The following is a 26,781-nucleotide window of genomic DNA, read 5'->3' as shown; positions in this document are numbered from 1 at the left end:
TACATAAAAAAACAGACACATATATACATACAAATATATATACATATACACTCACCTAAATGATTATTAGGAACACCATACTAATACTGTGTTTGACCCCCTTTCGCCCGAAGCTCCAGTTCCACCACATCCCAAAGATGCTCTATTGGGTTGAGATCTGATGACCATTTTAGTACAGTGAACTCATTGTCATGTTCAAGAAACCAATTTGAAATGATTCGAGCTTTGTGACATGGTGCATTATCCTGCTGGAAGTATAGCCATCAGAGGATGGGTACATGGTGGTCATAAAGGGATGGACATGGTCAGAAACAATGCTCATGTAGGCTGTTGCATGTAAAGGATGCCCAATTGGCACTAAGGGGCCTAAAGTGTGCCAAGAAAACATCCCCCACACCATTACAGCACCATTACCAGCCTGCACAGTGGTAACAAAACATGATGGATCCATGTTCTCATACTGTTTACGCCAACTCTACCATCTGAATGTCTCAACAGAAATCGAGATTCATCAGACCAGGCAACATTTTTCCAGTCTTCAACTGTCCAATTTTGGTGAGCTTGTGCAAATTGTTGCCTCTTTTTCCTATTTGTAGTGGAGATGAGTGGTAGCCGGTGGGGTCTTCTGCTGTTGTAGCCCATCCGCCTCAAGGTTGTGCATGTTGTGGCTTCACACATGCTTTGCTGCATACCTCGGTTGTAACAAGTGGTTATTTCAGTCTGACCTCTAGCATCAACAAAGCATTTTTGCCCACAAGACTGCCGCATATACTGGATGTTTTCGCTTTTGACACCATTCTTTGTAAACCCTAGAAATGATTGTGCGTGAGAATTCCAGTAACAGATCAGATTGTGAAATACTCAGATCGGCCCGTTTGGCACCAACAACCATGCCACGCTCAAAATGGCTTAAATCGCCGTTCTTTCCCATTCTGACATTCAGTTTGGAGTTCAGGAGATTGTCTTGACCAGGACCACACCCCTAAATGCATTTAAGCAACTGCCATGTGATTGGTTGATTAGATAATTGCAATAATGAGAAATTGAACATGTGTTCCTAATAATCCTTTAGGTGAGTGTAAATCACCATATTCATTCACTGTCAAAAATGTATATAAAAAGTGAATTAGTTATTAAAAAATAGGTACAGTATAAGCAGCAAAGCAATGATAGTTTTTGTGATCAATTATCCATGCATCCTAAGACTACAGAATCCTAATAGGACTTTAACCCCAAATTTGGGTAAAATAAAGGTTTGCTTACATTTCCTGCATGCTTGATTTATCCTTCTAGGCCAGGAAAGAAATATTTACATAGAACACTTTTATATGCATTTGTCACTTACACAGCAAATTCTTTGTTTTGGGCTGTGGAGTCCACTGAGATTTGTAATGCAATGTAGAAACGTCTATAATTGCAAATAGTTTATCCAACAACTCTATTAATTTATTTTGACCTTTTATGAATACTGTAAATGAAGGCCATTTTCCTGCTGAGCTCCCTGGTGCTTTTCATTATAGATTTAGACCTTTTGCCAACTTTCTGAGTAAAATACCATTAATGGGTTCAAGATCTGCCTGCTGGCATTCTATCCAACATAAAAAGCTAATTAAATCAATAGGCAGAGCCTTAGAGCTGAAAACTGCTCAAACAGGCTACAGTAGTAGCAGCATCAAGTACAAGTCTCAAAATAATCCATTATAATAAATAATTTTATAATTATTAACCCATAGTTAATTACATACCTAAAGAAATGACTACTTAAATTGAATCAATCCGCATATAAAAAACAGATTTCCTATGTTATTAATTTTGATGTCATTTAGAAAACAATCCACCCTAATAGTGTTTAGGGATGTGACAATCCAATGATTAATTATCAGTCTATTTGTCTTACTTTGCATCAATATCTTTGATTGATGACACCAGTTTTTCCAACTAAAAAAACACTGCAAAAATATTTTGTCAGGTTACTCAACTTTTACTTAAGTACTAGTAGTATGTAAGATGAACACAATTTTTAGAAAATTTCCTTGTTCTTCCAAGCTTTATAAATTAAGTAAACATGGATCAAGGAACAACTTCTGACATTAAAGCACAAATAACTGCATACAAAAGTTATCCACACGGTTTCAGGGGTTAATAAAGTTAATAAGGGTAATCGATTTGATTTTGTAAGAAAACCATAATAAATTTGGTTTAAACTGTATGACAGTGATAAGCAGCCACTAATTGTATTTACTGTGCTAATTTACTAACTGAAACTTCTTTGGCTAAGGTGGGATTAAAATTACTTGATTGGCTTTAGGGAACATAACATTTTGATAAAACACCAAGTAATGACTTATAATATAACTGTAGTTTAAGCTATGGACAATTGCATGCGACTACAGTGTCAAGACAATTGTGATGATCCTCTAGTAATTAACTGAAACTGGAAAGCATTAATAAGCAGTACATAAAAAAATACCTTTATGGTCTCCCCTCCACACTCAAGACTATTTGAGGGTCTTAAACTTAAAGTATTTGTCAGTCGTAGTGTATATTTATGAGCACAGATCTACCGCTTGGCTTTCAGGCAATAACTTTCAATTTGCTAATGCTCCTTGATTACTAATGTCCTCTCAATAAGACAAACTGGATCATGCGGGATCAATCAATGTAACATTAGCAGATAAGATGGACAACACACAGACAACAGGGAAAGTGAATTCATCCAGCAGTTTTAAAGCATTGGTGTGGTTGTCTTGAGTTGAGCGCCATACAGAATGGTTGCAAGAATTTGCGTGTCAGATTAAAGACAGAACAAAATATTCCAATAGTGAAATTCGACCCCCTTACATATTTTATGACTCAAATGTGTCTATGAAGGAGTGCCACATTATTTATGCATGGCTACATGTAATTTGGCATACTGAGGTCCAGCAGTGGTCAATGAAAAATTTAAAACTATTTAAACAAAGACTTTAGTCTATATCATTTATATAATAAAACATTATTATAGTTGACATAATGAGAATAAAATGTTAACTTAATGAATGTTTATCTCAGTAAGGTTAGTTAAAGATGTATAAAGGAAAAGATTTAGTAAAAAGCAGCATACAGTTTTACGGTTTACAAAAAATTAAGATGTATTGGGGATGACGTGGTGCAAAGGATTATGGGTAGTGCAGTCCGATGAGTGAGGGCAAATGACAAGGAATACGTATAATGTACTTCCCCTCCTGGCAGAGGCAGGAATCTGGAGGACTGTGGCGGAGCCAGAGTAAACAAAGATGAAGGTGGAGCTGGAAAGAAGTAGGAGCCTGACAGAGCTGTAGGGGCGGAGTGATGAGGCAAACGTGGAGGAGTGAAGCCCAGAGGTGGTGGATGATCAACGGCTGACCAAGATGGGGCTGGTGGGAAGAGGGAGTCTGGTGGGATGACAGGCCATGGTGGAGTTAATGAAGTAAGAAGGACGGGGCCAGCAGAGACGAAGGCGAGCTCGATGGGGCCAGCGGAGACGAAGGCGAGCTCGACGGGGCCAGCGGAGACGAAGGCGAGCTCGACGGGGCCAGCGGAGACGAAGGCGAGCTCGACCGGGCCAGCGGAGACGAAGGCGAGCTCGACGGGGCCAGCGGAGACGAAGGCGAGCTCGACGGGGCCAGCGGAGACGAAGGCGAGCTCGATGCAGTGGCGGAGCTAGACTTTTAAAACAGGGGTGGCAAAGGGGTGGCGAGGTATTATTTTGGGGGGTCAATATACAAAGTGTTCAAGTACACTGTATATAGATTAAATTAAAGTTGTTTATTTTCCAAAATGTACACAATTATATATGTATTAAGTATACAGCAAAAATAGAACAACTGGGATCTGTTTGGACCTGATCTGCACCTGACTTTTGCTTCTTTAGAAAGAAGTTGGTAATATCGTCCCTATAGTTACACACCTCATGAAGAAACAAAAATTTTGAACAATTTGCTTGTTATTATTTACCAAAAGTACACCGTTACTTATAATACAAATATTAAAATAATACACTACGACAAAATCTGAGTATATTGAGGTCTAGCCTATTTGACAACACAAGGAAAATTGCTTACAGACATCTAGACATGTTATGTTAAGGGAGGAGGGAACTAGTTTCCGTTAACTTTAATGTACTTATGTAAATAGACTTCTGTCCCTCACATTAAGCTATGGAATGGCTTCAGATGACTTTGTGAAATTATAATCCAACCCTCTCAGACCCAAGTCACCCAAACTGACGTTTAAAAAGCGTGAGGCGCCGAAAAGCGCGCTGTTTACAACCCTGTTCTATATCCACGGTCGTTTTATTAAGTTCAATATGCTGCATTACACGTGACAATATGAATAAGCCTACCCGATTGTTGCTGAACATTTGCTAACGACAAGTTTTTTATTGTTTTAAGCATCTTCACGCAGGCGTGACAGTATTAGTCAGTTTCACAAGACTAGTAATGCTCATTGAAGTATTAATGCTAAGCACTACAGTGCAATGTCTTCCTTACTTCCCGTTAAAACAGTACTTCGTTTAATTTAATACCAATAAAAGCCGTACATACCAGCAAAACGCTTTCATCGATCATGTGCGTGTTGGCGCGTTATGTTTTGGAGTACGAAGGAGCTGCGTGTCAGCTTAACCAATAGGCTTGTTCGACGTCATGCGGCGCCGCGAGAATAGACAGCTGCATTACGTCAAAGTACCGCGAGAGTGATTCGCGAAATCATACGGAGGAGTTTGCTTTTAAATCGCTCTCGCGGAACTTTGACATCATCCGGCAGTCGGTTCTTGCGGCGCCGCATGAAGTCGAACAAGCGTAATGAAAAGATAGCAGCAACACCATGCTTGTGCGTGCTGCGTAGGATGCATTCACGTCCGCTGGGAGATTTGAGAAATGTTCGTAAAAATCAAACAAAGTAATGTTTTCAGCGGGGTGGCAACAGGGGTGGCAAGGACTTCGTCTGGGGTGGCAATTGCCACCCCAAATAGCCCTCTGGCTCCGCCACTGGCTCGACGGGGCCAGCGGAGATGAAAGGCGAGCTCGACGGGGCCAGCGGAGACGAAGGCGAGCTCGACGGGGGCAGCGGAGACGAAGGCGAGCTCGACGGGGGCAGCGGAGACGAAGGCGAGCCTTGACGGGGGCTGCGGAGACGAAGGCGAGCTGGATGGATGCCAGCAGAGACGAAGGCGAGCTGGACGGATGCCAGCGGAGACGAAGGTGAGCTGGACGGATGCCAGCGGAGACAAATGCTTTTCCTTGCATGAGAGGGTTTTGTGGACTTCACTTTGCACGAGAGCTTGTAACGTGTGGATTTCTTCTCGCACGGACCTGGACTAATGCTGCATTCCAGGCAGGTTTTTGAACCCGTAAATCACAACTTCAAAACCACGACTCATGACTCTGAACTGGGAGTACGTGTTCCAGGCAACCTGTAACCCGTGTTTTTCCAACCTTTTACCCTTTGAACTCGTACTAGATCGATGTACTCCCAGAGTCGTGAATCGTGATTTTGAAGTTGTGATTTATGGGTTACAGGTTGCGCGCATCTTGGACTCTTGCTCGGACCTGATTGTGCGAGGCATACTCCTTCTAGCTGAACTTGTAATGCGCATGATTGGCACTCTTCCTCGCACATAAGCTTGCAATACGCACGGCTCTGACATTTCCTTGCACTGGAGAGGTTGTTAGTGCACACAGGGTTAAAACCAGCAGGTATGTTGTTCCCGCTACCTGGCACGCAGGACATTTTTGAGCGCCTAGGCTTTAATGATGCGCTTGGATAAATAGCATCAGTTTTAAGAAGGTTGGTTTCATGACAAGGTGTTGCCCTTGCTCCTCTTTTAATCCACCAATCAAGTGCCTTGTCACAGAGGAGTCAAAAATGAATAAATAAATAAATGAGTAAACTACTGCTCCGCCCCCCGATACTATCGTGTATTGGCGATCTCACAGGCTGACGATAGGACAATCTCAAAATGGGCATATCGCCCAACACTATAGTGCAGTCCAGTGAGTAAGGGGAAATGACGGGGAATACAGGTATGTTGCATCCGTAAAGATGCTAAAAAATAAGTTTTTCCATAAACAAGACATTATCTGTATTAATTTGTAATAAATAAATGTATGCATTAGGCACTAGGGATGCTCCGATCAGGATTTTTGCAGCCGATACCGATCACCGATTTGTAATCTTTGTGATCGGCCGATACCGATTCCGATACCGATTTTTTTTAAAAAGCTGATGTGCAAGCTCTTTGATGACTAACTGTTACAATCTTTCTAAATAAAATAATACCACGGATGTTGCCTTTGTTATATTACTTGCAGTAATTAGGTATATTATTGTTTTAATAGAGACTCAAATAAATAAGCACAACAAATATTTATTCTGCAAAGAGAAATTTAATATGGCTTTAAAAAGGCTTATGTCTCCTAAAAGTACTGAAAATAAAACACTTCACAGACTTTACTGTATTAATTAAATATACACGCATTTGTATGCAGTATAAAAATTCTTTAGTCAAGAGCAGAGAGTGATTTTATTGAGAGATTAATTAGGTTACTGCAGCTTTAAGACGTGAGAGAGAGATCGCTCTGTTCACGTGCACTGATCACAGGCTTCTGTGTGTGTGGGCGGTGGCTGAACGCAGACAAGCAGCTGTGAGGAAAATAAAAGTTTAAACGCTCAAAACTTTAAGACGCATGCAAATAAAAAACTTTTGGCATGAGGATGCAATTGTCCGTGATAGAGATGTGTTGTATACGCTGTTTGATGGGGATGTGAAGACGCCTCGCGCTGTTTACCGGAGCGCGTCCTCATACGCATATCTAAAGGCAAAGAGAGACATACAAATCTGCACGCTGCACACGAGCAACAGGTTGTAAAGCATCATAAGCATTTTTACAACCTGTTGCTCATGTGCAGCGTGCAGATTTGTATGTCTCTCTTTGCCTTTACAGAGATATACATATGAGGACGCGCTTCGGTAAACAGCGCGAGGCGTCTTCACATCCCCATCAAACAGCGTATACAACACATCTCTATCACGGACAATTGCATCCTCAGGCCAAAAGTTTCTTATTTGCATGCGTCTTAACGTTTTGAGCGTTTAAACTTTTATTTTCCTCACAGCTGCTTGACTGCGTTCAGCCACCGCCTACGTAAAAAATGTCTTTAATTGCAACCGCATTCAGGATCCTTTTGATGACAAAAGTAAACAGAAAGATCGGTTTATGAGATCGGCAGATTTAGCGAGCACCGATCGAGTCATTTAATGCCATTATCGGCCGATACCGATCGGCGGCCGATCGATCGGAGCATCCCTATTAGGCACTTTTGCGTGTAGTTTCAGTGATTCATTATTTCTTGCCCCAACTCGCGATTCTGGGGCCTCATTTATAAAATGATGTGTAAAAACCATCCTACATTTGATCTTACGATCATTTATTAATAAATGCCTACGTGTGATTCATTAACTGAATGCAAGCGCAGAAAACGCATGTACCCCTTTAAATTGCAAATGAACTTGAACTTAAATGTAATCGAAAAAAAACTTTCCGAAACTTGTACGAACCCTGGCAAAGTGCATTCGGCACAGAAATACTCGGTAACACGCCCAACTGCTTTTTTGACACTTTGCCTACGTTTAGCATGAGGAAACAACTCTATAACTGTGTTAATAAGTCAGAATGCTTGAAATACCATTGAACCCCCCTTTAAAAGATGCCTAATTAAGGTCATAGGCATATAAAAGAGCGCTTGTCAATGTTTAAATCTTTTATGAGCAGCAAGAATGGCTTTTATTTCCAAAAACCTGCAGCAAACGGATAAGCAAAGTGCGTACGTCTGCTCAGATGGCGCTAAGAACTTTTTTGCGTACGCACACTTTACGATCAAATCTGTGCGTACACACGCTTTATAAATGAAGCCCCTGGTGCTACCAAATGAATTCCCAGTAACACTGCTCTTACATTTTAGTCTAGAGCCCTGGTTAAGCAGGTTAAGATTCACCCCCACATCCTGCTTTGCTATGGTACAGTCATTTAGTTCATAAGTTATGCAGTCCATAAGCTCCCAAACTTATGTTTTTCACTGTATAAGGGGAGTTAACATTTAATTCTTTCACATCTTTACTTTTTATCTATGAACAGATATCAGAACAGGTTGTGGGTTTATGATCAATCATCATAACACTTAATTTTTGAAACCTGATGAGTCTCTGTGGTGAAGGAAACCCTCAAAGACGTAAATTACATTGCATGGCTCTGTCATTCTGTTGATGAAAATATATGTGGTCATGCCCTGTGTCATATGCAAGTATATTGGTCAAAACAAACCAAGCTAATGGCAGTAATATAATTTAAGGAATATCACAGAGTCAAGATCATGTGAACTGTATACAGCATGACTTGCTCTATATCTTAGACAACAATTAATGTACACGCTTACTCTGCAAATACTATACATAAATTGTGATCTACTACAAAACAAAGTATTTTATTAGCTTGTTGTGCATAAAGTGACAACATCAGCTTTGTTTGAATAATAACATTTAAATGACTTTTGTGCCGATTGTTAGCGATCATGTACATTATTATCATGTACTATGAATATGTAATATTCACTGAAGCAGCACCATTAACTGCATTCAAACAGTAAGACAATTTTACACTTCTGACACTGCAATTTTCCCTATGGCAAGTTATCCTACTTGCATATTTGAATAATTTAACTCTGTGATAAGAGGGGAAATCAGTCACAGCTACTACGATAACAGCATCCAACCGAAAACATTGACTGGTATCTCCGAAAATTTATTTGCATTGCATAATGTGGTGTTGCTGATTGCCTATGGGAAGACATGGAGAGGCAAATTTGTTTAGCTTTATATGTGGCACAATGTGTTTATGATTTGGCAAGACTTAATTACTTCCTAAGATGATGAAACGCTTAATTAATGTTGACAAGTTTTGGATTAGCAGAAACAGGCCGATACACTTGCAAGACAGAACACTCCTTTAGACAGGAAAACATTAGCTTTGCTTTTTCCTCCCTTACTTTGATTCTCAGGACCCGAGGGAGAACGGCTGACAAGTGGAAAAAAAGTACTTGCCATTTCAAAGCACAGTTTACATTAGATGCGTTTCCATTACCCTTTGATTTGAAAATGCATACATCAATTTCTCAAAAAGTCCCATATATATATCGCAAAAACTCTTTTTTTTATACACGTGTGGGGTGGTTTAAATGCAATTAGAAAAAGAAATATATTGCAAAACTGCAATGGATTTTTTTTCACATTTACAGTCACAGACGTAAGTTTCACATGATCATTCTTAATTAAATATGGTGTGCTGTGTTTGGTTGGAGGACAAAACAGAAGAGGTGTGTTCGACTTTACATGAGTGGCAAAAACCAACAAGTGAATGGGATCAAAATACCACCAAAGTGATTTGATAGTCAACTGCTCTGTATGCTTGTGGTATTTTGATGTAATTCGCATGATGGTCTACGCTGCGGCGTATGAAGTCGAACACAACCGTCACCATGATTTTTGGAATGATTTATCGCAACGGAACAAATTTATGTTTTAGTTGCATAACATCATTTAATGGAAGGCCATCATCGATGCCATACTGATATAAAAAATAGCACTAAAGTTTTGCTTTCTTTAATGGAAACCAGACTACTATCTGCCTAGATTTCAATGTATAACATTAGATTTGACAAAGCAATAATTTAACAATTATATAAATATAATTATATAATAAACAATTATATACACTCACTTAAATGACTATTAGGAACACCATACTAATACTGTGTTGGACCCCCTTTCACCTTCAGAACTGCCTTAATTCTACATGGCATTGATTCAACAAGGTGCTGAAAGCATTCTTCAGAAATGGTGGCCCATATTGATAGGATACTGTAGCATCTTGCAGTTGATGGAGATTTGTAGGATGCACATCCAGGGCACGAAGCTCCCATTCCACCACATCCCAAAGATGCTCTATTGGGTTGAGATCTGGTGACTGTGGGGGTCATTTTAGTACAGTGAACTCATTGTCATGTTCAAGAAACCAATTTGAAATGATTCGAGCTTTGTGATATGGTTCATTATCCTGCTGGAACTAGCCATCAGAGGATGGGTACATGGTGGTCATAAAGGGATGGACATGGTCAGAAACAATGCTCAGGTAAGCCGTGGCATTTAAACAATGCCCAATTGGCACTAAGGAGCCTAAAGTGTGCCAAGAAAACATCCCCCACACCATAACACTACCACCACCAGCCTGCACAGTGATAACAAAACATGATGGATCCATGTTCTCATTCTGTTTACACAAAATTCTGACTACCATCTGAATGTCTCAACAGAAATTGAAACTCATCAGACCAGGCAACATTTTTCCAGTCTTCAACTGTCCAATTTTGGTGAGCTCGTGCAAATTGTAGCCTTTTTTCCTATTTGTAGTGGAGATGGGTGGTACCCGTTGGGGTCTTCTGCTGTGTTGTGGCTTCACAAATGCTGCCGCATACCGAATGTTTTTCCCTTTTTGTAAACCCTAGAAATGGTTGTGCGTGAAAATCCCAGTAACTGAGCAGATTGTGAAATACTTAGACCGGCCCGTCTGGCACCAACAATCATGCCACTCTCAAAATTGCTTAAATCACATTTCTGTCCCATTCTGACATTCAATTTGGAGTTAAGGAGATTGTCTTGACCAGGACCACACCCCTAAATGCATGTGATTGGTTGATTAGATAATTGTATTAATGAGAATTTGAACAGGTGTTCCTAATAATCCTTTAGGTGTGTGTATTTTTCACTGAATTTAATATAATTGTAAATGTTTATGTATACATGGTTTGTTTATCTGAGAAAGGAGTCCTTATGTGTTTTCTTCACATTTTTATCTTTATTTAGTTTGAAGTGCTGCTGCTTGAGCACTAAAAAGGCTTGCAGTTACACTTGTAATAAAAGTTACCTTTAAAGCAATATATTCTCTGTAACAGAAAACACTTTCCAAAACTACAATGAGCAACTTATGGGATGACAACCTACATTTGCTGTAGACCGGGCAAGGCCTGGTTCAGCTGTTTAGTAGCGTTTATACCAATGCAATGGCGAATATGCGCTTTTTCCACCTTATTTCAAACCCACTTTGTTCAGCCACACTAAGATGGACGAATGTTGATGTAGTTTGTGGTTGCAAGCTCACTTTGATAAAGATCTGGCTACACTCTTTCTGTATAAAAATAACTAACAGTTTATTTCATTCTGTATCAAACAACCCTATGCCCTAAAAATCCCTGTGAAGACACTTTCATTGGCAGTGAAAGTGGTACACATATTTTGTGTGTATATAATCCTTAGTATTCATGGTTAATTTTATCTGAAATGCATATGACGATTACAAAATAAAAACCTATTTTAGTACACCCCATACTTATAATTAAAGACTTTGTAAAAGGGCATAATGTGACTTCTTTACTAAATCATGAACGAACAAAGTCACCTAAAAACACTTTAATCATCTAAAAATACTCATGTAGTACTTCAATTGCCACTGCATACACATAATGAGTGACACACACATCAGCACTGTAAAAATAATATTAAATTCTTTGCAGCTTATGGGAAACCCCAGTGATGAGGGCGCATGGGGATTTCAGGCCACTGTAATTTGTCAAAAAGGCAAGCCAAGTATTTTCTGAACACCTCTGCAAAGTTAGTAGAGTTAGCCATGTGTTTTGCTGACTACCACACATATCCTTTTTTGGGCTTAAAAGAGTGTGTGTTTTTTAAGAGCCCAGGAGCAATTCCATCTAATCTACTTCCCCTCATCTACATCCTCAGCAGTTCTTCTAAAAATAGATTCGGGCTAATCTTGCGATAAAAACACTTTGGTAAAATTTAAGATTTAATCAGTACTGCGTGTCGGTTCTAAAACGTTTTTGTTATGAATAGAAAAAAATCCAAATCATTATCCACTGTGGTCAAAAACTGGTCTTCCAGTCTAAGCTGGAAGAACAAAGTGTGATAAAATGACACTCCTAATATCTTGTAGCTTGATTTGCATCAGTCTGCCAAGCCTTTTTAGTTTTTCATTCAAAATGACCAGAGGTGCACTGTTGCTTCAAGCATCTGTTTAGTGGGGATGCAGCTTTAAAAGTGACATGAAATATTTCTGCATCTTCTGTGGTTACTTGACCAAAGGAAAAAATGTAATCCTCCTATTAGTTTTAATGCAAACAACTTATTCCTCCCCCTTCTAGCATGTTTTTATCACTCCTTCAGTAAGGACAGGTGTGGGAGACGGGAATCCTTATTAACCACAACTTCCTCATGAATAATTTTAATAAGCTAATGTTAAAGCCATTTTGTCCCTAAAGGCAAAGCCTGCCGCACGCCTTCAATTGGCGACTTATCAAAACCCCATTTTAAAGTTAAATCCTCAGAACTTACACAGCTGTTAATAGCTGCTACTACTCAACGTTTCATGTCACAGACTAAAATCAGAGCCTAATCAATAGCCATGGTACTGATTGGTTCTGTCTGATCAATATCTATAGATGTAACAAACACGTACGCATTAGGAAGTTACAGCACCAGAAGAAAAGCACATACTATATACATTTATCTGAACACCTTTTACCCAATTTGCTTTTCTGTAAGAGTACATTGGTCAGACTTAAAGTAGAAGGCAAAAATTGTAGAAAAACAGATTGATTTCACAACCCTTTCAATGGTGAAGTGCCTCATTGATCTGGTTTCCCTAGTGTCTGACAGGGACCCCTGATGACAAATCTAAGATTTCCACATCCTGTAATAGACCGGATTGAGCTTTGTGTCAATTGTAAACAGCACCATACTTTATGGCCATGTTCATTACTCAAAATAAGAGGTTTCGAGAAATGAAAACTGTTTCAGAGAAAGGACAATCTATGTAGCTTATAAGATACAACAAAACGGACACAAAATCTGATAAAATTTACTTTGCTACAACAATCTTTCTGGGAACGCGTGCAGCCAGAGCAAATTCAATCATTTTGGAGATAAAACTCACAGCAAATTCTGACAACAGAGAAAAGAGATGAAACAACCTAATTATGGAAAAATCCAGCCTTTTGATTTGTGCTACAGAAAAGATTTTTTTGAAGACAACAACCTGTTTTCTTTGATTTTAAACATCGTCTAAGGTCACAATTGGCTGTACGTTTTTAAACATCAGTCCATGATCCGACCTCTATTTGGATTGCAATGAGATGTGGGCATTATATGACATATGGGGGTGTTCCTGCGGCTCAGCTGGCAGAGCATTACCTCAGCAGCAGAAGGTCATGGATTCGATCACAGGGTTTCACACATACTGACAAAATGTATTTCAAATGCCTTGTAAGTCAATTTGTACAAAAGCGTCTACCAAATGCCTAAATGTAAATGTGGGCAAAGCGATACTTACCAGTTGGAGCCAGTAGCCTTGGGGGTGGCGGAGGAGGGGGTGGAGGTGGTAATGGTGGGTAGGGCCTACACTGGCATGGCAACTGGCAACTCCCTTCCAACGGCAACACTGTGGTTCGGGAACATGATTTCTGGAGCTCTCCTTTTGCAAACTAGGATGAAGAGGTGGGCAATTAGGTTAATGTTTCTTGTCAATTTCAGCTGTTGTTTTCGAACTCTGTCCAATATGCACTACAAAAATTATAATAAATTCTATTGACAAGTATAGTGCAGAAAAGTCGCTATAGTAAGATGTTTGTGGGAATAGCCCTTACATTTTACAATGATGAGAGTAAAGAGTGAGGAAAAATATAACAAACACAAGTGCTCTCTTTTTCCTCATCACATTGGCAAACGGGCGCTCCCTCCCACTAAAGTGGAGAATGAAGGGTGTGTGGAGGCTGAGGTCTCTTAAAGAGATCACCCACCCACACCGCAGAACCTCAGATCCCCAGAGAAGTGGGAGTACCGAGGGGTGAACCCTGACACTGCCTCCCCCTAAAAGGCCATCCAGGAAACACTTATCCCAGTCTTGTGAGCTTTGTGGCAACAAGGGACAGTGGTAAAGAACCAATAGTCATGTCTCCATAAAACCCAGTTCATTAACAATAATTTAACTGGTTCTACAAGGAGGGGGCAGCAGTCTTTTTTCATCTTATGTAAATTCTGAGAAAGTTGTATCATGTCCATGTGTATTTCTTGTTGTAAATTCATGTCCCATGGATCTAGGATCTATGCACCCATTGTACACTTGTGTCAATAAATACTACTAAGTGAATAACAGGAATGATACATTTTACCGTACATATATTTTCTTATAAAACTTCCTTTACAATGTCATATTCTGAGGTAGTTTAACAGGATAATAATGGTTAATCAAATTATTCTGGTTTTAAAAATATATGGTGCTTGTATTTAGTGACCCATTTATATTATTCACTAAATATTAAAACAATAACCTAACTGGTTTTCAGCTTAGGCTAGTGGCTTAATATCCTAATTCCCAGTTAGACATGTAGCCTACTGTAGTTGTCCATTCCTAAATTAACATGAAATCTAATAGTAACGAAATACACAAATAAATAAGTTAGTTATGCAAGTAAACATCTCGACATATGCATAATATATATCAAATGTTAAGATAGTCGCTCAATATGATCTCAGCACAGAAATATAAGGTGAGCAATGTCGCACGTGCACTTCCACTGCTGCCACAGTTAACGCACCTGACTGTAAATAACCGTCAACCATGTGAACTTACCTGCAAAAATGGAAGAAATATTGAAAAAAAGCAGCGACTTAACAAAAACGACCAAAAACCCAATACATTTCGGATAAACATTCCTCTTCTGGCTCTTCACAGTCCACCTGGCGAGGACGCGAGTCTGAAGAGCATAAAAGTCATTTATTATCAGCAGTTTAATTCGCTCCTCAGCGCTTACCAATGATATTTTCCACGAGTTTGAGCAGATATAGTCTCTGAAACATTCTCGTCCACTTAGAGCGACGATAATCGATGACAAGAAGAATTTGTAACGACATGGGAAGGACGCTAACGTTGTTTACGAGGAAAGTTGTCGATCCAGCGCGCGGCGGTGCGGCGCGTTCCGTATCCATACAAGACTTGCGAAGCAAAGTTCTCCCGCGCGCGCGGGCTGACGAGCGATTCTGTGGGTGTCACGCGCTGAATCAGGATTCATTTCTTGCCAAGCGACATGATGTCTGTCATACGGCACATAAGTTACTGGAATAATTAATAAACGCCATAGAAAAGAAGCGCTGATCGGTCGTATGCCAGTGAGCAAGAAGGTCCCAAAACTGAGGATTCACCTCTTCATTACTTCAACAGCAGCACCTGACGCGAAGTCTTCCGGTCAAAAACCCGCGCAGAGATAACGCACAATTAACGTGCCCTTAAATGTACATTGCTGTCGAAATGTCAAGATCCGGTTGGACGAAAAGAGATATTAAGAATATTGTAGTCAACAAGGACCCTTAGGGTTACGATCGGATAGGTCACACAGCATCAGACACTGAGCGTGCATTCAGCGCGAGTTGGATGCACTCTGCAGAGTAGACACAGTAGAGCGTGATAGAGAACGAGAGAGCAGGGGATGGTGGGGGTAGTTTTGCCATTTAGCTTTTTGTTTAGGTGGCAGAATTTTAGCTTGCATGGTGCCTAAAAGACCTTTGTGTGTATAAGCATCACCAAAAGTATAGCGCAGTTATTTTAATTCGGATATGGGAATTATAAAGGCTAATAATAAAAGCTTTTATTGTCACTAAATGTAGTAGTGAAGTAATTCAAGTTTTGAAGGTTTTTTGTCAGGCTGTTTGGTTCTATAAAAACCTTTCACATGAACCTTTCTGTTACAAAATGCATTCTTTGGAGAAGGTTTCAACAGAAGTTGTTTTTGGAGAAGAAAATCGTCATTTTAAAGGGGTCATATAATGAGATTTTTTAAAGATGTAAAATAAGTATTTGGCATCCCCAGAGTGTGTATGTGAAGTTTTAGCTCAAAATACTCCATAGATAATTAATTATAGCATGTTAAAATTGCCACTTTGTAGGTCTGAGCAAAAGTGTGCCATTTTTGGGTGTTTCCTTTAAAATGCAAATGTGTGGATGAAATGCAGACACTGATCACAATGATGGTGGTTTGTTGCAGGGGCGTCGCTAGACCCCTTTTACTGGGGCACGTGCCCCAGTGTAAATCTTTTGTGCCCCTGTGTAAATCTCAAGTTTACATTTTAGCAGTTAACTAGTTTATTCCTTTAAAAAGACAATCGCGGCAAAACGGATCTATATGCAATGTAGTTACCCAATTCACGTTTGAAAAAGCGACGCAACAGTCGCACTGACGCGTGCACGCCTCAATTCATGTCCGCGTCGGCGCACGGACATGAATGGGTGCGCGGACGCGGACATGAATTGAGGCGTGCACGCGACTGTTTTGCCGTGCGCAGCCGCATACAAAGTACACGCGATTGAGTTGGTTTATGAAAACATGACGAGACTAAAGTAAGTTTCTAAATAATAATGAAAATCTCATTGACGCATGTGATGGACATCAGAAATGTTTTGTGCAAAGCAGGAAAAGGGAAGGAAAAATGAGAGATGATGAATTTAAGGGAGTAAAGACACATAACATCCTACCCTGTCAGGGCTTAAACATTAGAGGGAAAATTTCAGGAAAACCTCTGTCAATAGTCTATAAAATTGCATTGTTCACATACAAAAACTGTGTTATACTGTTCTGTATTTTCAGATATGAAATTAATATTTAGTTCACTAGCTCTAGGTCATAACATAATCAGTTAGCAGTAACTAAGATAGATTTTTTAGTAGTCATAAAATGAAAATATTCTTAAAAATAAAAAAAGAAGTTATTAATCATTGTTATGTAAAATGCAAATGTGCATAACATTTTTTTCTCTCCAGCCATTATTTCCAAACATTTTATGCCTTAAGACATGTTAATTATGTTGTATATATGTATATATGAAGATGATACTTAAATATTTTTAAATAAATGTTTGTCTTTCCCAGTACTTGTTGCAATGTTGGAATAGTGGGTTAAGCAATGGAAATTGTATCTTGCACACCGCAGGCTTTCAAGAAAAAGTAAAAAAAAAAAAATGGGGGGCCTGTGCCCCAGTAGAGCTTTATGTCTAGCAACGCCCCTGGTTTGTTGCAATTGAAACTCAACTGTGCTGTCAATTATTTTTTCTCTCTTTTTCTCTCTGCACCAAATGACAGTGCCGTGGTTGGATAGTGCAGATTAAGGGGCGGTATTATTTTAATTACCTACCTCACAAAACAGGTGAAACCTAATTTTTCACAGGCTTGCACAGAATAGTTTACCAAAACAAAGTTACTGGGTTGTTCTTTTTCAAGTTTTCTAGGTTGATATAAGCACTTGTGATCCAATTATAGCACTTAAACATGGAAAAAATCAGATTTTCATGCTATGACCCCTTTAAGATCCCTTGACTGAAATGTTTTTTTGGGGAACCAAAAAATGGCATCAATGTGAAGATGTCTTTTTGGAACTTTTATTTTTAACAGTGCACAGGTGACAGTATATACTGTAAACATTTATAGTTACGTTTTTTTGTGTGTCTAAAGTTTTAAAGTAAGTAGTTTATACTTATTAATTTTATGGTAATAATTTAAATAGTGATCATTTTAGGTAAGTAATAAGGTACGAGAGGCTTTGCTGTTTCGTGAAGGGCATTTAGCACAACGTGAAGTGGAATCCCTGCAACCTCTTTAGTCGTGACTTATTCAGGATACTCAAGTACTTTATTACTTTAATTAAACAATACAAATATTAAAGCAAAAAATCTGTATTATCAATGCACTTCCGTAAAGTAAAATTTTAAAAGCCTTCATTGCACCGGAAAAAATACACACACTGTCTCTACACACTGTGAACGGCAAAATATTGTCATGTGTGGATCGTCATGTCAAAATATGTGTTCCATGCGTCATGTAAACCTATGTTCATTGTGTGTCATGTCAAAATACGTGCCTGCTACAGACACTTTGTAAGGGTTTATGATAAAAGAGACACTTGGTTTGCTAGATACTCACTAAGTCTCATGTGTAATCAGAGTTTAGTGTGTTATCATGAACCGTTTCGACGCGTATGCGGCAGGCACGTATTTTGACATTACACAAATGCACATAGGTTCCCATGACGCATATTTTGTTTTTACACCGGCCGCCACTGCTGGAACGAATTGTTTTTATCATTGAGATTAACACATATTTTGACATGACATGCCACACACCACACCCCGAATGCATTTTAGAAACAAGGCAACCTCTGCTCAAAAGGTGGGTACTGTGTATATGTTAATTTGCCTGTCAAGGGCTGAAAACTAGCGATGCACGTGGCATCACTAATGTGCATTTTTATTTGTTTATTTGACAAATTACTGCTATTGTCTTATTTGTCAAGTGGAATATGATTGATGGTTTAGTCTTCTACCAAAGTGCAGTGTATGGTGACAGCTTACAGTTTGCGCTGAAACCCCCCTCCTTCCTCAGATTTAATTAGACCAAGGCACCCCCTGATGTAATCATCCTAAATGAGGTTGCTCCACTAAATCACCAAAGCAATAAATTCTACCCAGAATAAATTGAATCTTAATTTATAGGTCTTGTTTTATGTACTGAGACAGAGCGTGCCAACAGCCAGACACTGTGTCTCCAATGTGTTGCTTGTGTGATCATTCAATCACAGTCATAGTTCATTGACTCTTAAAATAAACTGGCAGATATTTTGATTTATTCACTTGTACAACACCCAGTTAATTTTAATTTTTGCGTAACCGGAGTTTAAACACAAATGTTATGAAATAATCTAAGAGGCAATTTCAATTAAAAGTATTATTTAGTTGAATTGACACAACATTTGATAATATTACCATATCTCCTGGGTATATTCAAAATCTGTGGAACACTATGAGAGCACCGTGCATACATTCTGAGTGCCGGACAAATGTAGTCAATATGAATCAAAGTGAGTGCTTGGTTTTAGTGATAGGCTGTAGTCCAAGTTAATGCCATTTCATTAGTACAGACATGCCGTGCTGCAGAGTAGATTAGAAAAAGGATGAAGGGCAGCAGAAAAGGGAGGGGTATATTCAGACAATAGCTGATCCCACCACTTGATGCCAGGAAGTCCTGTTTGGTCTGCAGCAGAGCTCTCCCCTGCCTGCTGACCAACCCTAAAGGGTGCTGTAATCTAGTTAAAAAAGAGATTGATGGCTCTGTGTACATTAAGGTAGATCTGTGTGATTGTTCATCCAATTGAGCCCGGGCCATTAGCCTCGCGTTCAATCAAGATGAGCTCACGCTGCTTCTTTTCCTTCCTCTTTGTCTTTTCGATTTCTGTCCCTTATCTCCCTGCCTTGAATTCTTTATTTATGCTTCCTCACTGATGGAGACCCTCTGTCTGTTCGGGGATTTTCGACCCAAGATGGAAATGAATGCTATATCAAACTGACTCCAGTAGGCATTCTCTCTGACAGATTTAATATGGTTTCTGAGAACTTTGCACCCTAAGGCCTTTGCAACCCCATACTGTAGGTCTGTTTTGGGTTGGCGCCAGCTTTATAGCAATAAAGAAGTTGCAGACCACCTGAAAGCTCTCTGTAGACAATATGTCAATAGTGTCATTGTAATAGAGATTAAAAACACTTCTGGGGGTTAAAAGTCAGGATTTTTTATAGGGTTTCAGGATGTACTCGAGAAGGATAATAACAGACAAACTTGGCTTAATCATTAGTCTTTTATAGGAGTCTCAATCACTCAAAAATGTGATTCAAAGTGAGCAGAGCATCATATATTTGGTCCAGACTAATCTCACGGAAAGTCGTGTTATAGTAACGCAAAATTTTATTCATTTATTCATGTCCATGGCACGAAATTCAACTTTTTTCATGCCTTGAACACAAATGTCTTTTTCTTGTCGTATCCCCCGCACAAATTTCTTCAAATCGTTTTTTGTGTCCGTTGCACGACTTTCTTTTTCATTTCATTTTATGTGTTTTCTCATTGTTTTTCCTATTTTCTTACCATTGTCGCTTGGGATTGGGGTTAGAATCACTTTCTTTTACATTTTTAGACATCCTAACCCAAACCCCTACTCTAACCCACTCCAGGTGAGAATAGTTTTAAAAGCGGAAGAAAAACATGTAACCAATAAATAAAGTACATCCTAACCCAAACCCCAAATCTAACCCCAATCCCAAGATACAATGATTTTAAAATAGGAAAAATAAAGAGAAAACAACACATAAAATGACACGAAAAAGAAAGTCGTGCCCTCGACATGAAAAACTATTTATAGAAATCTGTGACACAACAAGAAAAAGACATTTGTGCTAAAAAAAACAGAATTTTTTGCCATGGCCACAAATAAATTAATCAAATTTTGCATGACTAATACACAACTTTCCACAAGATCATGTTGATTTGGTTATAGGCTCAGATGCATTTAAACAGTGTGTTAAGTTGTTGTACATTTCTTATTTGCATGTTTATGGCATATACTGTACACTGTAAAAAAATCCGTAGAATTTGCAGCTGGGTTGCCGGTAATTACCGGCAACCCAGCTGCAATTACATTGTCATTTCTACAGATTTTTTTACAGTGTAGTTGTGTCAATATCTTAACATGCTTCATTTGTTTTAGTCAAGCAATGTGTATTATCTTATATAAGCTTATAAGTATATATGCATGTGTTTATGTGTACTTATGTAAGTATAATCTGACATGTTTATTTGACTGTTTCATCAAATGCACGTGCGTTGTCGCGGTTACGCGTCTGGTCGGAACTTTATTTCCGGTTTCTGTTGGTTTAATGGTCTGACTAGTGGCTAAAATGAACTCTGGAACAAATACCTCGTCAAAAATAACAAATGTTTTGGTTTCTTAATACAAGGGGAAACGGCAATCATGGATCACCGCTATATTTAAAGGCAGGTTTAGCAAACAAATCACATTTTAATAGAGGAAGGGAAAGCAAAAATTGTCTTTTGCAATGAAAGTGATAAAAGTGATAAAGAGTTAAAGCCTTTATTTTTCAAAGAGAGACAAATGTTGCCTTACACCTTTAATTTCTGAGAATAGATAACTCCATTTATTTTCTGAAAAGTAATTAAAATGACGACCATCATGCAATATATAGTCATTCATAATAAGTACATTTGCAATTATCTTCATTTCTAAATTGAATTGGTCACTCATGCGGAAATACTACATGCATTCTTATGACTTCCTTCAGTGAGAAATTAAGCAATTTAATGTGTGCTTAAAAACTCTGTAGATGATAAGCATGCATGGTGACGTTCCTTCATCACACATGCTGTGTGAATTTTAACATCATGTCTGCTCAGAATTGTATGAAAAGTCATCATGAATAACTTGCTTTGTATATCATAAATGATTTGCTTTAATTTCCTGTTTCGTATTCGGTATATCACCTCAAACACATGATAAATATAAAATTTCTTCTGGTTTACTGTACACTAAATCAAATGTTGGGTTTTCAACACATGATTGGGTCCATTGTGTACATTTTCTAAGTTAATTTAACACAACGGTTAGGTTTGTCCATATATTATCCAAATAGAATGAATATAATATATTTATATTGACAATAACAGCTTGGTCATTTGTTTCTATTCCTATTTTTTCATACAGTACCATTAGCCAATCAATACACATATATGAATAATTGGCTTGGATCAACTAGATGAAAAATGAAGGCAACAAATCTTAACACATAATATCTCTTTCCCTTGTCTTTTAGATAAGAAATCCCCTCCACTGCATTCTGCAGTGTCAGCTTTAATAACATGTTTCTTAATATTTGTGCTTGCACAGTCACTCACCAGTCCATGATGTAATGCTCTATCAAAGCCTGCGGAGATCACTTGGATGTAATGCAGACGAAGTGCAGTGCCCAACCTTGCTCGGTGGGGATGGGAGGCTGGACACAGATAGAGATTGAGAGAGCCGTAGTGATAGATGATGTTGTGACAGCCGTTCGTTTCTTTCTGAGTTTTTTCCGCCTCAGGTCAACGAGTGGAGTCAGCACAGCTATGGGGCTGTGATTTAAGGCCTGCACCTCAACAGTAAATCGATCTGAAGAATAGGAGTAGTAGTGGCCAGTAGCAGATAACCACATCCAGCAAGGTATCCCTCTGCACCCGGGAAGCACTTTGCACACTGTAACTGGATGGGTCTGAAGCTGGCAAAAGCCTCCAAGCTTATTCAGTCCCAGAGGTAAATCCATGAAGAGCATGCTTACCCATAATTCTGCGCACTGAAACCAATTGTTTGCTTTTCTGCACAGAATTGTTGTTTTCTGCTCATGGTTGATTTATCTCAAATGTATTTGGGATAAATGACGTTTATAAGATCAAAATGTTTGGCACAAAGCACTACGAAAGCTCTTGACATTGAAGCTGCACTGTGGTGACAAGCCTCCCGCACATCTAATGATCTGTAACGTGTTAATCCGGGTGCATTAGGAATTACAGTAGTTCTGCTTTTTAAATTGGAGATGTTTCAACCTTGTCAGACTAATGCCATCCCAGATATATACTGTATGACCTAAAAACATACTAAAACAATTGTAAAAATTAAATGAATATGTATTTCATATATAATTTAATGTAAATTCAATGCAGTTATGTTATGCATACAGTAGGTAATGTTTAAATCGAGGTTGAAAACAGCATTAAGTACCATCGCTGAAGCACGCTTCACCCACTACAGCAAAGAGAACTGATGGTACTTTACAGATAACAGGACAAAAGATCTGTGAGGGCTTTTAGCATTATCATAAAAACGTGTTGCATTATTTTTACCACCTCTCTCTTTACCGTTAACTCTTCAATGGTATCTGTTTCATTGATGTCATTAACAAACATCTAGTCCAAGACTTGTCCAAATATGGTGAGATTGTGGTCTTGTAAAAGTTATCAGAATTACGATAGCTTGTAATCCATGAATTAAGTCCTACTGTAGTATGAGCAGAAATTAACAAACTGTGGGCTTTGAGTTCAACCAACATGTTAATTAAAGAGGGAAAACTTGAGTGAAAAACTGCATCTTTGGCTGGATCATTATCACAAGGGATTTTTTCCAAGCATTATGAGCATGCTTGACCATAGTTTTTCATTTTAAAATGTCTTAAATGTAATGTTCTTCACATTAAAACAGATGTGACATCAGAATACCTTACACCCCAGTGCTGGTGGTATTCTAACACTAATTGACTTTAGGGTTTGACTGACTATTTGACTGTCTGTCAAATCAAATTGTTACATAAAAAATTAGAAAGTAATGCATTGGTATGGAAATGCCTTTTAATGAAATATGTGCCATATATCTTTGCCATGTTATATTAATTTAGTTGACTGGTGGTATAGACAAGTGTTTCTCAACTCTGGTCCTCAAGGACCCCCTTCCAGAAAGTTTTAGATGTCTCCCAATTTAAAACACCTGAACTAACTCATCAGCCTCCTTCCAGAATGTCTCCCTAACAAGCTTATAATTTAAATCAGGTGTGTTAATTAAGGAGACATCTAAAACATTCTAGAAGGGGGTCCTTGAGAACCAGGGTTGAGAAACACTGGTATAGACTGATTAAAAAATCAACATCAATGGCATTAATCAAAACACTTACTTTGTCATATTAAAAACACGGTCATTGCTGCACTGTCATCTTTGGGACATCGTCGCTGAACTTTTTTGACAGCGATCAGTTGTAAAATGTTTTGGTCCTGCTTGATTTTTGTTGACTTTGAGTAAAATAATAAAAAGTTTTGGTAACGCTTTAGATTACAGCCCGGAAAGTACTGCGTAATTACAGCGAATTTACAGCGTATGTTTCTGTAACTATAGTGTACTTATGAAGTAGGTATGTGTAATTATAAGGGAACAATTTATAATATTGGGGAATAAAGGGGTAACAACCAGGATATATGCAGTAAAGTACTGCGTAAGTACAGCGAATTTACAGCATACATTTCTGTAATTATAGTTTACTTATGAAGTACATACGTGTAATTATAAGGGATCAATTTATAATATTTTTGGAATAAAGGGGTAACAACCAGGATATATGCAGTAAAGTACTGCGTAAGTACAGCGAATTTACTGCGTAAGTTTCTGTAATTATAGTTTACTTATGAAGTACATACGTGTAATTATAAGGGGAACAATTTATAATATTCGGGGAATAAAGGGGTAACAACCAGGATATATGCAGTAAAGTACTGCGTAAGTTCAGCGAATTTACAGCATACATTTCTGTAATTATAGTATACTTATAAAGTACATGCGTGTAATTTTAAAAGAACAATTTATAATATTTGGGGAACAAAGGGGTAACAACCAGGAAAAATACAAATAATATATGCAGTATGTTATAACTAAGGGCTAATTATTTTAATATTACATGGCATTATGTAATATTACATATTATGCTAAAGACGTGGGAAATTACAAATTATTTATACAGTAAGTAACCTCTGGCTAACGATTAAAATATTAGGCCTACGTGATATGGTGTAGGCTACATGCAAAACAATTTTATGTTTGAGAGTAATTTAGCGAGAAAACACATTCACTGAATTGGCTCGATCATACTCTTTTCCACATATAGCTGGTGCGTGGTGATCACACTGGCGTCATCTGCTTTCACATGGATTCCACAAACTGCGCTGATTCAGAAGAGACCTCTGAGATGGTTGTAACGTACGCTGGGTCTTCATTCAATCATAGTCATACACCACATATATTTTTGAAATAATATAGGTATAAAATATATTTAGGCCAAGTATTTTTTTAACCACGGGGTACCATATTTTTTCATTTCACGATGCATGTGATGGAGATTACTGAACAACAAAACTTGAAATTCAGTTAATGTGTTTATGCTATTTATTAGTACGATACAATTTATTTAGAATTTTCAATAAAGGTGTAAGGGTGGATTCACTACAGTGGTTCAGTCTGTAGGAATGCCAAAATGACTGAGAAATGTTAACAGCATGATATTATAAAACTGTGTAGTTCTGGTCAATTATCACCCTTCTGCAACCTACTAACGACGGAAATAAGTGCAGTTATAATAGCAAGATATGTGGGAGAGCATTGCTAGAATATAAATATATAAATTGCAATATCTAGCGTTTAAGTATTAACACTAAATCAAAACTTAACAACAGATTTGTAAATGAAAAGGTTTAGTAACAGTACTGACTTAAAGTAACAATTAAAATGATTACACTATAAATGCATGAAAGGGTACTTAATACAAACAATTAACTGTTTCCAATGTATGTGAGATATTACCTGATAAGATAGAGAACAGAGAAAGAAAGAAAGTTTAGATGAAAGAGAATCACCATTTAGAACTGGAATCTTAATGGCCTAAACCCAAGAACTCAGGTAAAGAAGAAAAGCAGAGGGAAGCAAGCAAAAGGCAAATGCCAAAAGGCAAAAGCCCAGAGCTCATGAAAACCAAGACCTTTATTCTCTATCCCTTGACCATGTGACTAAACCTAACATGATACATTTAAACTGACCAATCAGAAGACCACACCTTTAACCCCCACTGTATTGAATAAACAGCTGTGACAATAGTCTGCGATCACTATCAGTAAGCACAGGAATGCAGATGGTAGAGTATGGAAATGGGGATTGTGACGAAGTTATAAATTCCTATATTTTTAATATTACAAAGGTTACTTACCTTAAGAAAAAGAGTACAGGAATTTTTTGGGTCATCAAGCAAAATTAAAAATAGGCAAGGCAACTATATTGAAAGCAAAGCAAGCAAAACTAGAACTATTTTCTGTAGTTACTGTGTAAATATACAATATTTTGTGTTGTTACAGTCTAAGTCAAACTTGTTACCCCCTTGTTTCATGTAGTTACATAGTAAATACGGCATCTGCGGGCTGTAAATTAAAGTGGCACTTGTTACCCCTTTGTTTCACGTAGTTACAGAGTAAGTACAGCATCTGCGGGCTGTAAATTAAAGTGGCACTTGTTACACCTTTGTTTCCTGTAGTTACAGAGTAAGTACAGCATCTGCGGGCTGTAAATTAAAGTGGCACTTGTTACCCCTTTGTTTCACGTAGTTACAGAGTAAGTACAGCATCTGCGGGCTGTAAATTAAAGTGGCACTTGTTACACCTTTGTTTCCTGTAGTTACAGAGTAAGTACAGCATCTGCGGGCTGTAAATTAAAGTGGCACTTGTTACACCTTTGTTTCAGGTAGTTACAGAGTAAGTACGACAACTGCGGGCTGTAAATTAAAGTGCCACTTGTTACACCTTTGTTTCACGTAGTTACAGAGTAAGTATGACAACTGCGGGCTGTAAATTAAAGTGGCACTTGTTACCCCTTTGTTTCACGTAGTTACAGAGTAAGTACAGCATCTGCGGGCTGTAAATTAAAGTGGCACTTGTTACACCTTTGTTTCCTGTAGTTACAGAGTAAGTACAGCATCTGCGGGCTGTAAATTAAAGTGGCACTTGTTACACCTTTGTTTCACGTAGTTACAGAGTAAGTACGACAACTGCGGGCTGTAAATTAAAGTGGCACTTGTTACACCTTTGTTTCACGTAGTTACAGAGTAAGTATGACAACTGCGGGCTGTAAATTAAAGTGGCACTTGTTACACCTTTGTTTCACGTAGTTACAGAGTAAGTACAGCATCTGCGGGCTGTA

General features: G+C 38.4%; 1 protein-coding gene across 1 annotated transcript in view; it reads right to left on the bottom strand.

Moving 5' to 3' along the window:
• Window positions 1-15,578, bottom strand: part of prima1 (proline rich membrane anchor 1) — a 45,652-nt gene extending 30,074 nt beyond the window's left edge. The window contains exons 1-2 of the mRNA XM_065256712.2: window positions 14,775-15,578; window positions 13,476-13,626 (exon numbers count right to left, since the gene is read on the bottom strand). Of these exons, the coding sequence (XP_065112784.1) occupies window positions 13,476-13,626; window positions 14,775-14,855 (232 nt within the window). The 5' untranslated portion in view covers window positions 14,856-15,578. The remainder of the gene's footprint in view (window positions 1-13,475; window positions 13,627-14,774) is intronic.
• Between the last annotated feature and the right edge of the window lie 11,203 nt (window positions 15,579-26,781).

The sequence above is a fragment of the Paramisgurnus dabryanus genome, chromosome 12, assembly GCF_030506205.2.
Source record: "Paramisgurnus dabryanus chromosome 12, PD_genome_1.1, whole genome shotgun sequence".
Lineage (NCBI taxonomy): Eukaryota > Metazoa > Chordata > Actinopteri > Cypriniformes > Cobitidae > Paramisgurnus > Paramisgurnus dabryanus.
Note: the sequence above shows the minus strand (reverse complement) of the source record. Positions and strands in the feature narration are given on the sequence as shown.